The 13227-nt window shown below is 40.4% G+C and overlaps 2 protein-coding genes across 3 annotated transcripts in view; one reads left to right on the top strand and one right to left on the bottom strand.

Moving 5' to 3' along the window:
- The window catches only part of CHST9 (carbohydrate sulfotransferase 9), a 286898-nt gene extending 281821 nt beyond the window's left edge, over positions 1-5077 (bottom strand). For both annotated transcript variants that reach the window (XM_061130830.1, XM_061130831.1), the window contains exon 1: positions 4987-5077. The gene's annotated coding sequence lies outside the window, so the exon portion shown is untranslated. The remainder of the gene's footprint in view (positions 1-4986) is intronic.
- Positions 4801-13227, top strand: part of LOC133047617 (uncharacterized) — a 174900-nt gene continuing 166473 nt past the window's right edge. The window contains 2 exon segments of the mRNA XM_061130912.1: positions 4801-4832; positions 4877-5471. Of these exon segments, the coding sequence (XP_060986895.1) occupies positions 4801-4832; positions 4877-5471 (627 nt within the window).

Below are 13227 nucleotides of genomic sequence, written 5' to 3'. Positions count from 1 at the left end.
GGCCTGTGCACCACAACTACTAAGCTGGTACTCTAAAGCCCAGGAGCCATGAGTACTGATCCCACGTGTCGCTGAAGCCCTCTTGCCCGAGAGCCTGCACTCCACAACAAGAGAAGCCACCGCAAAGAGAAGCCTGCACACTACAACTAGAGTTGCCCCCACTTCCTGCAACTAGAGAAAAGCCCGTGAAACAACAAAGACCAGCACAGCCAAAAATAAATCTTTTTTTTTTTTTTTTTTTAAAGAAGAGGACAAGAGTTCAAGAGGGTTGAGGACTACAGTTTGGTCCAGAGTGAATGACAGTGAAGGACGGAAGACAGAAAACCTACATGCCTCCTGTGTGTCCCTCTGTGCCACTTGACTTGCTCTCGTGTACAGCTGACACCCCGATGGCCAGAAAGAGTTAACTCCCCCATCCAGCTACTAATCTTAAGTCAAGGGAGCTGGATGAGGAGTGAGTCCAGTCTGCAGTATCTGCTCTGCCACTAACCACCAGGGTGACCTTCAGCAGCTCACCAGGATCACTGCGGGTCCCCATCCCTTTAACTGTAACGTAAGGGCACTGGAATAAACTGCTCTTAAGGTCCTTTCCAGCTCTATCACAAAATGCATAATTTTGATTCCAAGACTTAGGCACTGCTCAGAAGAAACTGATTCCTTTAATAAATGTATATACAATAAATCCTGTGGGTGTGAATTATCTTTCCAACCACAATGTATTTTTTAAAGTACTCAATCAAGTCTTCTAAAAAATGTCATGTCTTATGAAAAACAAAAATGTCCTCTTAAAAAAGAAGCCCCCCTACACTTGATAGAGCCACCACACTTATTATGAGAACAGAATCACCAATCTGAAGGGGACAACTAGTTTTCCAGTTCCATCCTGCTTACTGCTGTAAAAGTCACAGTTTTATGTTTTGCTTTGAATTCTTGAAATAAAAATGATCTTATCTATCTGCCTAGCCAATCATATATTCTGGCAGCTTTAACCTTCTCCATAGAGGTTTCTTTAAACTGTAATAGTCCACAGAGATAACAATTCAACAAAATCTATATACAACTGAACACTGACCACAGAGGAGGTGTTTAAGAGCAAGTGCTATGGTGTGAATCAACTTCTTGTCCAAGTAACTATTTCATCTACAACCAATTTTGCCCTGGAGCTTTTGAAAAACACAATAGAAATCTGTTAAATTTGCGGTCTTGCTGAACTTCCAACTACTTTTATCTAACCAGGTCCTCCATAACAATAGATATTCGAGAGCTTCTTTTTGATAAAATTTTGATTTGGAGCCTAGGTATAGAGAGCAAATGGACCATATTCCTTATTCTGATGACAACTTGCTATCTTTGCTTTTGAAACATATGCATAAAAATAAGGCATCGGAGTATTACCTTAACATATACACATGTGTATGCTTTAGGAAAACTCCAGACTTAAAAAAATTCAGTTTGGTGAGATTTAAAAATTAGAATATTTCTAGTTGGTTTTCCAAAGCACCTATTATCTTCAGAAAACAGAGCAATCACTTCTGTTACATACAAAGTGGGGATGAATTTCTCAAATTTGATTGAAGGGCTTTTTCCAGGAACACGTCTAATCCTTAACACAAATTCATTAAGTAGGTATGGAATCAAGACTTGGTTACCTGTCTGAGAGTGATATACAATTTACTGCAAAGTTTTCATACCAGGTTTGCTTATTTCTGTCACCCAGCTTGTTTCTGGGCAAGTTGCCCATGTGCCTCCCACCCCATAAATCAGTTTTTGTGTTTGAGATATGTAAGCTCATTTAAAAATTAACCTAAACCAAGCAAAGTAATTAGAAAGGCAACTTGCTCACAGTAACAATGAATATCTTTTTTTAAGTCAAACATACAATACATTCCAAAGACAAACACAAATGACTTTTTAAATAACTGTGATTTTGGATTATCTTTGCCTCTATTCATCTCATTAACATGAATAATTCAGAATGCTTACTATATGTGATGAAACTGTTCCCCCCCTCCATAATTCACTTTTAGTACACAGAAAAATAAGACGTAACACAGCCTTATGTTTTTCCAAAGGTCTAAATTAGACCATATTTTTTAAAAGCAACTTTACTTTCCAAATTATCTATAGTTTGGGTTCATTCTTTTCAAGGCTATCTGGGAGCAAGTAAGGAGTCTTGTGCTTTCAAGGCTAGGGCAGTACAGGCAGTGTAGCAGGTAAGAGGGTGAAATCCCACCCTCCTTTGGTTCCTGATATTCATCCAAGTACGCATCAATTATTTGCACATGTGAGCAAGACCGCCAGTATCTTTTTCCTTAAAAATATGAAAGTGCTTTGGGACATTACACCCAGATTTGAGTAAAAAGAATTCCCCAACGTCTTGAACACACTGAAAGAACAATATTTTTATTATTATGCAACTTTGATTTTAAGTAATAAAAATATTCTAACATTGCGGTTCCAGCTAAAGCAAACATCTCCCAGTGGGAGAGCATTTCAGGATTGGCGGTAGAGGGACTCAAAACCTCAAATCTTACTTTAATGAGGACATGAACAAAACTAAGGGTTTGACTTTATATGCTGATTATATACAAACTCATCCAGATACCCTAACACAAATCTAAAGAAAATTATGTAGACAGATATTTTATTCATATCTAATACTCTATATTATGCATACCCAATATTTGTGCAGGAAACAATGTGTATATCCTAAGTCTATTTAATTTGGGGTTTGGAATAGTAAGTGACCCTTCCCATTTTGACAATTCTTCCAGGAAGATGCTATATTCTTCTGGAAACCACACTAATTTTCAGGAGTCATGGGGCTGTTTAATGCACTGCTGCAGAGCCCCTATGCTACCCTTGTGACCAGGAAGAAAGGGAAAGGATGTCATCAGGAGAGGTAACAAAAAGGTGGAAAAAAAAAAAAAAAAGAGCAATGAGATTTCACTGGAGTACACACCAGCCTTGGCCAAAGGTTTTACAACTTTTTTGATTTCTTCTTGCATTGAAAATAAAATGAGAGGAGCTTACAGGGTAATCAGCCAAACACAACAGTTGCTGAACTTGGGTCAAGATCAGATACCATGGCAGCTTTAGGGATATTCATGGAAATGTACAAAATGAGGATGTATGTTCTGATACCTGTGAAAATAAACAACTGGGCTTTAAGTGAGTGGGAGAGAACAGATGGTTGGTAATGATTTAAAACATTTATGGTTTTGGACTGTCACCAAGCCTCTGTATTAAAAAATATGGTGGTATAGTCAATACATACCAACAACTCTCTGCAAGGTTCATTTTCTGAAGGATGCTACTATAATAAAAGACAGAAAATCCACATGAGGCCAGAGGAAAATCCTCCTCGTTTTCTCAAGTCATTCAATGCATGCTATTTCTTATGCAAGATATTTGATCAAAATGCTTCTGTGTGATGAGGGGACTTAAATTTTTCCTGAACAGTTGAGTCAACTACCAGTGCCCAGGTATTGTATTCTTTTTGGACGCATGGGGGTAGAATTGTAATTTTGTTCTGTATATCTGATTCACGCTGATTTGAAGCCCTTAAAAAAAAAAAAAAAGGAAAAAACCCTCTGAGCAATCATAAAATCTGGGAGTCCAAGATACCCTTGCCCATGAAAAACAGTAACAACCTCCTTATCCTCAATTTGGGAGCCAGGCATATGGTATTACAATTATGTACTGGAACCTGCTGGTGCCAAGGCCACCCAACTAGGAAGGTAGATAAATATCAACTCACACTGTATTTTAGTGTTCGTATATATATGTGTATGTCAGCCTAAAAGAAGCCCACATCCTGTCCTTTAAACGCAATGGAACTGTGACAACACAGATAAAATTGTATACAGATTAATGCAATGTTTGTGGTTAAACTAAAAAATAAATACTGCTAAATGATACTCTTAATTACTAGGAAAACTGCTAAAGGAGAGTCCTATGGAAGCCCCACCGTGTTTGGATTTGGTCGTGAGGACAGAATGGGGGGAAAGCCACACCAGCGCAGGCTCCGTAGGATTTCCTTCCTAACCCTTTGAAGACCCTGGGGACGGTTCAGGACGGGTTTGCAGCTGGGAGGGAGTTGGGGGCGGACGTGCAGGAAGAGCAGGAAGACCCGCGGCCGCTCCGGCAAGGCTCCAGTGAACTTAGTTGGAAATAACTCCTGACAGGTATCAAACACGACAACCTCGAGCCTCCTAACAGAAACACGCTGATGGGCAGGATGTGGGGACGGGGAGAAGAGAGAGCGGGTGACCGTGTGAAGTGACAGCTGGAACAGCAGAGCCACCGCGCAGTCCCTGCTCCCCCCCAGCCCACTTCGAGCCCCCTCCCCAGGGCGCCCCCAACCCCTCGGCCCGGCCCGGCCCGATGGAATCTGGGCTCCCACATGGCCCGCAGCCTCAGCAGGAGTCTGCGTGGTCTCGGAGTTTGGGACAGATGCAAAAAGGGGGCACCCCCGCAGAGATGCCCCTCTTGGTGCCAAACACGTCGGAGGATCGGATAAACCGGCAGCAGAAACTCGAGACCTCTCCTTCTCGCGTCTTCTTTCCAGTCTCGGCCCGGAGCGGGGGCTCCACGAGAACCCCGGGTCGCAGGGTGCCCCGCGGAGCCCAGGAATCCAGCACAGGTAGCTCCCAAGTTCAGGCATCCTTCCCCTCTCCTCCAGCCCTCCCCAAGTCTTCGCACCCCCTTCATCTCCCGGATTCCCCTTCCGGCAGCACAGTCAATAAAGTGAGCGGGAGTGGGTTCAAAAGGGGCGGAGGGGATTAGAGGTAGAAAAAGATGCCTCCCGCAGAGGTGAAGCACCTGGAAAAGTGAGGGTGCACCTCCCGCCCACCCAGACCTCTCTCCTCCGCAGGGAACTAGCGGCGCCCTGCAATCTCGGCCCCCGAAATCTCTGTCCACCCCCCCCCCCCTCCACCCCATCCCGGACGCCCGCTCCCCCACGCGCCGATCCCCCGCGGGTACCTCGCGAGCGGCGCGGGCAGCGGAGGGCGCCAGCAGGTAGTGCTTTCGCGGAAGCGGAGCTTCGGCTGGAAAGTTCCCCGAGCTCCGGGGCAAACTCTCGCGGACTCCGCCCCGCCGCGGAGCCGCCGGGCGGGTGGGCAGCAGCGCGGCGCGGGAGCCGGGGATGCGCGGAGCCCGCCGCTGGCGCGCGCCCGTCAGTCCGGCTGGGCTGCGGCGCCGCCTGGGCTCCCGGCCGTCCCCGCCCCGCCCCGCCCCGGCCCGGCCCGCGGCTCCGCCCCCCGCGTCCGCCCCGCTCCCGGAACCCCTCAAACCCCAGCCTCGCGCGCCTGCCAGGCCTGCCAGCGCGCCGGCCTCCAGGTCTCCGCCTCCGTCGCTCTCCCTGCGGCTCACTTAGTGGCCTCACCTCTGCTGGCCGCTTGCCCTCTCTCCCAGCCGCAGGGCTCCGGTGCCACCCACGCTTGGTCCAGGGAGTGATGTTCTCCGGTGTTTGTTGCCTAAATCACCTTCTCTTCTTCACCTCTGCACTGATTCAGGTTCTTTCCCAAGTGTTCTAGAAACACCTGAAGAATAAATCTATAGGTTAGTAGCTTATGGCAAGCGTTGAGTCCAAAGTCTTAGAATTTCTTTTGCCTGACAGATCAATCCATCATCTGTGTATCCACCTATCATTTATATATCTATATCTATACCTACCTATCTTTCCTTTAGTCTTATCCAGCTCTTTGCGACCTCATGGGATGCAGCCCACCAGGCTCCTCTGTCCATCGAATTTTTCTGGCAAGAATACTGGAGTGGGTTGCTATTTCCTCCTCCAGGGGATCTTCCCCACTTAGGGAATTAACCCAAGTCTCCTGCATTGGCAGGGGATTCTTTACTGCTGAACCACCTGGAAAGCCCACCTATCTAGGTATCTATCCACCCATCTATTATTTATATTTATGTATTATTTTATAGCTAGATCTGTATGTATCCCTATGAGTGCCTGCATTCTCAATTGCTTCAGTCGTGTCCACTCTTTGCAGTCCTGTGGACTATAGCCTGCCAGGCGCCTCTGTCCATGGGATTCTCCAGGCAAGAACATTGGAATGGACTGCCATGCCCTCCACCAGGGGATCTTTCCGACCCAGGGGTGGAACCTACCTCTCCTGTGTCTCCTGCATTGCAAGCGGATTCTTTACCGCTGAGCCACCATGGAAGCCCATCTATACCTATATCTGTATCTATATATGAAATAATAGGTCAGTAAAGTCTAGGAGGGATATATGAGCCATGGGTGAGTTGGGTAGCAGGTGTGTGTAAGACAAGGGCTTCTTTAAAAAAAAAAAAAAAGAAGGCAAAGTGGCCCTTTACTGTATCCAAGACTTGGTAACTGTCTCAGGTCACACATTTCAAAATCCAGCAAGCTGTAGTTGGCCCACCAAGGTTAGAATAGATCTTTTTTTTCTTATCATTAAAGGAAACTTCGTTGAAATCTAAAAATTAGTTCCAAATATTATGCTAACAACAATTTGACCAAACTAGGGCAAATAAAATTAACATAACACTTGCTTACTTTGCATGCAGATAGTTTCCATGCATTAACAAAGAAAAACTAATTTTTTTTTTAAAGTAGTCAGCAGCTAAACCTACCTCAATGCTATATCAGAATACATATTTTTTCAAAGGAGAATATTATCAACCTACATTTTCAGTAGGTCCTTTTAAGTGGGTGAGAAATAACATATCTGCTGGTAGTAAACTTTGGTTTGGTGAAGAAATATTATTGCCGGAGTTGTTTGCCTGATTCTGGTTTCTTTTAAACACAGCCTGATTTTTTTTTGGTGTTGTTACAAGTTATTAATTTGTTTGTCTGTTGGTTTCTTATTAACAATTAAGTTCAATTCCTGCACTGAAGTCCTTATTCACCTCTAGAGTGAACCTCTTCTGCAGTTGGACTTTTAAAGAAACAAGGTAGTGTCCCAGAGCTATATCTAACTGGAAATTGATGAGGGCTTGTTGAATGAATTAACCGATGTAACTTAGTCATTTTGGGTTTGGTCCCATGGGTGTCATTCCATGTTCTATGAGCTCTTGAAGCTGTAACCATCTATTATATCAGAGCGGTGAAGAAATCCCAGATGGGTTCAGGAGATCCTGACTCTAGTTCTTGGCTGCTTCAAGTCATACAATTTCTGTGGCCTATGCCTTCTCATTTGTAAAATAAGAGAGTCAAGCAGGAATACCATTATAACTCTATTGTTTGTAAGTTTTTGTAGCTCCAGGGGGAAACTGCATGGTCAGGTCAGTTCTGATGGAATTTGCCTGATTGATGTGCTTCTAGACATTTCAATTATTGTGGAATTTTCCAGTCTTTAGAATCTATTTTATTCATCTTTTATAACAAATCCAGCATTTTGAACTGTGAACTGTCTTTCATTCCTACATCTCTGTCCAAAGCTACTAAAAATATTTTAATGACTAAGGAATTTGCATTTTGTGAATTTTCAATGTTGACTAATAAAGGATCAAAGAATCACCTGAAAAGCATTCCAAGCATCAGTATACAGTGGATCTTCTCATGGCATCTGATTATATGGTTGTGGTACCACATGAGAGTTACATAGTTAAGTGAAAATAGCACCTTCTTAAATTTTTCTGGTTATACTGGTTTAATTTTTACAAACGGCATTATTTCTAAAACACTGGTTCACAGCACGTTTCTGAACTCTCCGGTCTATTAATTTTGTTTAGTTCTTTGAATTTGTTAAAATGTTTAACTATTGATTGGTTCTGGGCAAGTATGAAGCTTACGGATCATCGATCCTTTAATGTGTAAGTTGGTAACAATTATAGTCATAAAAAATTTCTGCATCAAATCCCAAGGTACATTTGATGGCAAGAGTGTCTTTGTAGAAAGGGGACTTTGTCATTCATAGATTTATTTGTGAAGTACCCACAGTGCAGATATCATTGAATTAAGTATAAGAAATGCAAAATTCACCTTGAAAATAGTGTAACTACTAGTAGAATGAGCAAGGGGACTCCCCGGTGGTTCAGTGGTTAAGAATCCACCAGTGCAGAGGACATGGGTTCAATCCCTGCTGCAGGAACTAACATCCCACATGCCTGAGGGCAGCTAAACCCGCGAGCCACAACTACTAAAGCTTGAGCACCTAAGAGCCCGTGAGCCACAACTAGAGAAGCCACAACTAGAGAAAGCCCTGACATAGCAACAAAGAGCCAGGGCTTCAGAATGAAAACCCAGTGCAGCCCAAAAATAAATAAAAGAATGAGCCAAGTGAGGGGCTCATAGTTTATGAAAGCTGTGTGTAAGGAGGACGGGATAGAAGACTAGGAAAAGAGTAGAGAAGGGTATTTTCTCAGTGTCTCCATGCACACATAAAAAAAGCTACTTTAAGGTATGAGTACAACACTATTATGGGATACCTCTTGCTCTTTTTGAGTTTGTATGTTTTTTAACCATGCAATTTCTAGCAATGACTTGCCTTAATGAATAGCCAAGATAATATAATTCAGCAGAAATGTATTAAGCACAATGTAGAAGCCCATATGGGGGTTGCAAATACCTCTAGACCATCTTATTTATGGCCCCAACTGTTTTGTTGAGAGAAAGCAGAGATATATTCACCTGGAAAGAATATTTTTTACATGAGTTAATGCAGGATACACCAGAAGCTATCATAATTTCCCTTTAACTTTTCTTGCTCTTATTCCACAGAGCAGGAGTAAAAAAATAAAAATAATCAAAGAACATCATTTATGTTGATTCACGATCAAGAAAATGAAAAGAACCCCACTGAACCAGAGGGGGGAATGGCAGAACTCTTCTAATAGATGATATTCAGGCTTTATCCAGATTTTTCTGGGGGAAGAGGGATCAAAATAAACAACTTTTAGGGAAGAAGAGGCTTCCCTGGTGGTCCACTGGTTAAGACTTCATCTTCCAATGCAGGGGGTATGTGTCCAATCTCTCGGCAGGGAGCTAAGATCGCACATGACTCATGGCCAAAAAATGACAACATAAACAACAGAAGAAATATTTTAACAAATTCAATAAAGAATTTAAAAGTGGTCCACATCAAAAAGCTCTTTAAAAAAATAAATAGAAAACTTACTTTAGTGTGATGAAATGGAAAGAGTACTAGAGAAATGGATTTGTTTCCAATAAGTTGCAGAGGATGAGATGGTTAGATTGCATCACTGACTCAATGGACATGAATTTGAGCAAACTCCAGGGGACAGTGGAGGAGCCTGTTGTCCTGCAGTCCATGGGGTCACAAAGAGTCAGGCACAACGTAGGGACTGAACAATAGCAAAGTTGGGCAAGCCTCTTCCCCTTGGGCTCATTTTATCCCCTGGAGTGTAAGTCATGGAATTGGATAGGCCCTGATGATCCTTCCAATTTCAGAACTTCTCTGATATCTGATGAAGATCACTTCTTTTGATTAAGCTATGCTGATGATTCTTCAACTTCTTATATCAGTGGATCTGCATAGTGACGTCCAAAGTGAATTCTAATCAGAAAATAAAAGACCAAGGTAAGCTTTTTCTTCAGTAGATGAAATTCAAAACAAAAATGAGAGAAAGCTAGAGGAATGTGGTACTGGTTATCCAACCTTGATCTACAGGATGCTGGATGTGGCATTGTACAAAGTAACACTTCCTCTCTGAAATGTCAGAAGAAAAAACCTTTTCGTTTCAATATCAGGATTAAATAGGACAAAGACAAAGCATTCAAACTTTACAGACTTGGAGGAATCTGGGAGCATAATGGTTTATTTACTTCCTGTTATACTTAGCACCGTGTTACACAACATTTGCAATTTGAAGTTGACCAAAATTACTGGGTTCCCTGGTGGCTCAGACGGTAAAGAATCCACCTGCAATGTGGGGACATCTGGGTTAGATCCCTGGGTTGGAAAGATCCTCTGGAGAAGGGAACGGCTACCCACTCCAGTATTCTGGCCTGGAGAATTCCATGGACTGTATAGTCCATGGAGTCGCAAAGAGTCAGACACAACTGAGAGACTTTTGCTTTCAAAATTACTGAGTCATGGGGAAATAAAAAGATTAGGCTTTGTGAACTCTGTCTTTAACCCTTTTTTAGGGAAGAAATTTTCTTAAAAAAGTCAAGAAAAATATCAAGGACCGTATATATGAATAATGAAAGTACAAATTAAGTATCCAGAAGAATATTAAAAAAAAAAATGAAAAGACAAAACACATTACTGGAAAAAGCATAAGATTAACAGTATATGAGGAAGAAATATCCTAAAGACTTAAAAACTTTAATATAGGTTGGTCAAAGAGAAAAACTAAAAGATAATTATAAATGAAAATGAAACAAGATGTGTTGCCATTATTATTGTTTATCTGCTGCCTAAGTAAAGCAATGAGTCAAGGTCAAATAAATTAGAATAGTCAGCACCTAATAGTCTTGGTAAATGGAACAAGTCAATAAATATATATTGATTGGTTGATTGAATAAGAACAGCTTGCAGTTATTTTAGGAAAATCAAAGTCACGAGGGGAATTATGTCTGTAATTTTTTCAACTAAGCAAGTATGAATTTCCTTTTAAAAAATAACAAAACCAAAACCTTTCCAAATAGTCATTTTTAGGTCTTAAGCAATGACATTTTATCAAAATTTTATAAAATAGTGTTTATGTGGAGAAAAACCTAAATTAGAAACATGTAACATGTGGAAATTTAAATGTACCTCTGTATAAAGAAATATTTTACAGCTTTGGTGATTTTTGATAGGCCATAGGAATAGGGAAAACTCTATGTGAAAAATATACTGGAAAAATGAAATACTTTCCTCTGAACCAATATTTGGACACACACATTTTTATTTCCTGACATGAGTTCAGTTTTTGATGTGGTCGGTTAAGATATGAAGTGATCTTAAAGATGACTTTAAGACCCTAAGTCAAAATAAAAAATCACTTGCAGTGGCCTGCATTGATGAGGGGCCTTCTGTACTATAAGTTTCAAGAGTGTCTAGAATTGGGTTAGTGATGGAGTCTTTCTTGACCAATATTTTACTAATTCATTCACTAAACAATCACTGTCTAGTCTGTGTGGGTACTCTGTACTGATCCCTTGGATATAAAAGTTAATATGATATAATACCTTTTAGTAAGGTGATGACTAATTAATTCAAATCACATATTATTACATTTAGAAATGCTAAGCCTATAGAAGAAAAAAAAAGATTCACTGAATGCTTAAAAAAATAAGCAAAATGGAAAAAGCTTTTAATGATATTTGTTCAATGATTGTGTGTGTGTGTTTGTGAATTTGTGTTTGAAAGAAAGCAAGTAAACTCTTAAGAGATTTGATGAAATCATGAGAGTGTGTCAGTGATGTATCCTAAGATAAAAGATGGCATTTGAGGGCAGAGAGTAATTCTAAATCCACCCCTCCCATGCAATGAAATATTTCCTTGTCCAGCACTGGGAGTGTTTGTGATATACAGTTCACCTCACCAAATCTAATATCATTTCAACCCTGAGGGACACAGACTATGGTGACTATCCTAGCTTTTTCGGAGGACTTCTTGTTGACTGTTCATTTAAAGTGGGTACTGTTAACAGGAGGATTTTTGTACAAATGAAGGTAAATAGTGATTTTTGAAAACTAATGTATAAGATGAAAAAAAAATCATGTAAAATTCAAAAAAAGCTTCTATCTGGGAGCATCATAAAATATAGCATATAATATCAGCAATGTATTACAAATATCATTTTCTAAAGTTGATACTCAAAATAGCTGAAAACAGAACCAACTCTGCTTAGTATCATTAAATTCATGTGATTTAGTTATTTACATCTCACCCTATGTCAACTCATAGTCATTGTTAATACTATTGTGATATTTAGTATAATTAAATTTTTTTCCTCATAGTGCTTAGAAAAGAGGAGAAGAAAAAAGTTAATATCGACTAGCTATTTATTTTCTTGCTTTTTGTCTTTGTGAGACCTAATGACAGTGGGGTTTAAAACTTGAAAAACTGCCTTATTCTCAGGGAGAGAGGGCTTTATTTCAGGCTTATAATTTTGAAAGTAACTTGAGCCTTAGATACTAACATAAAAGTAAACAAGTTCTGGATAAGATCTCTTGTTTAAATCCACGTACATGGGAACATCGAAGAGTGAGTTTTCCAAGAAACAATATGACTTTGTGCAACACCCTCAAAAAGTTGTCAACTTTAGGTCCATGGGGAATTATAGATTTAAGTGTGGATGAGTTAGTTGTTAGAATTAAAAATACCTTAGTGATATGGTATCACTCTTCCGTCAAGATCTCTCACTGTGTCATCTTTTCTTTCCTTTCTTGGCTCATGTTCTACATTCTAGCCATTCTGCTGAGTGCTTTAATTCTTAATTTCAAACACCAAGTTATTTTGAAAAATTCTCCACTCACAGATTGTCTGATTATAGTTATTGAGTCCGTATAATTTTCCAGTATCGAGTGACACCTTTTAGAAACTTTCACAACATCATAGCAGATACATCTTTATACTTTATTTTTCACTTTGATTGGAGGGACTATTTAATGAATCTGCACAGAGATGGTCAATTTGCATTTTTCAGACATATTTGACAGCACACAGGAAGTACTAAATCACTTATACATAATACACATGTTCTGAAACTATAAAACCTTCCTATTATTTGTTTTTCAACCACCACTAACAGCAAAGGAGTAAAACACCAGTATGTTATCTTTTGAACTGTCCCTATCTCTAGGTTAGCTGTTCAAATAAATTCCCCAGCATAGACATTCACCCATATCTGTTTGCCAAGTTGACTGGAGTCTTTCGTGGGAGAGGATAGTGAAATGTGTTTCAAGCTGACAAAAAAGCAGGAAGAAAGGCAAAGACTTTACAGAAAGATATAGAAACAAATATAGCTCAATTTGATGACTTTATTGTAAGTGTGATAAAGGCCAGGAAATAACGTGTAAAAATAATGTCCAACAGGCACTCCTTCACTATGAATAAATTTTTAAATCACCCTTTAGATTAAATGTAATAAAATGGTATTACTTTTAATTGAAATGACTTATCCTTGGTGGTGAACACAGAATAGCTAGAGCCTGTGGGATGAGCAAAGAGCAGCCAAGAAATGATCTTACATGCAATGAAAAAGCATCACGTAGAGAGGAAGGGAGAAACCCAGTGTTTATTATTCCTTCCTACTCTCCGAGAATGTTTAGAAAGCATATCTGTTGAT

This window comes from Dama dama, chromosome 27 (genome assembly GCF_033118175.1).
Source record: "Dama dama isolate Ldn47 chromosome 27, ASM3311817v1, whole genome shotgun sequence".
Classification (NCBI taxonomy): Eukaryota; Metazoa; Chordata; class Mammalia; order Artiodactyla; family Cervidae; genus Dama; species Dama dama.
The sequence above is the reverse complement of the archived record's forward strand: the minus strand, read 5'-3'. Positions and strand labels throughout refer to the sequence as shown.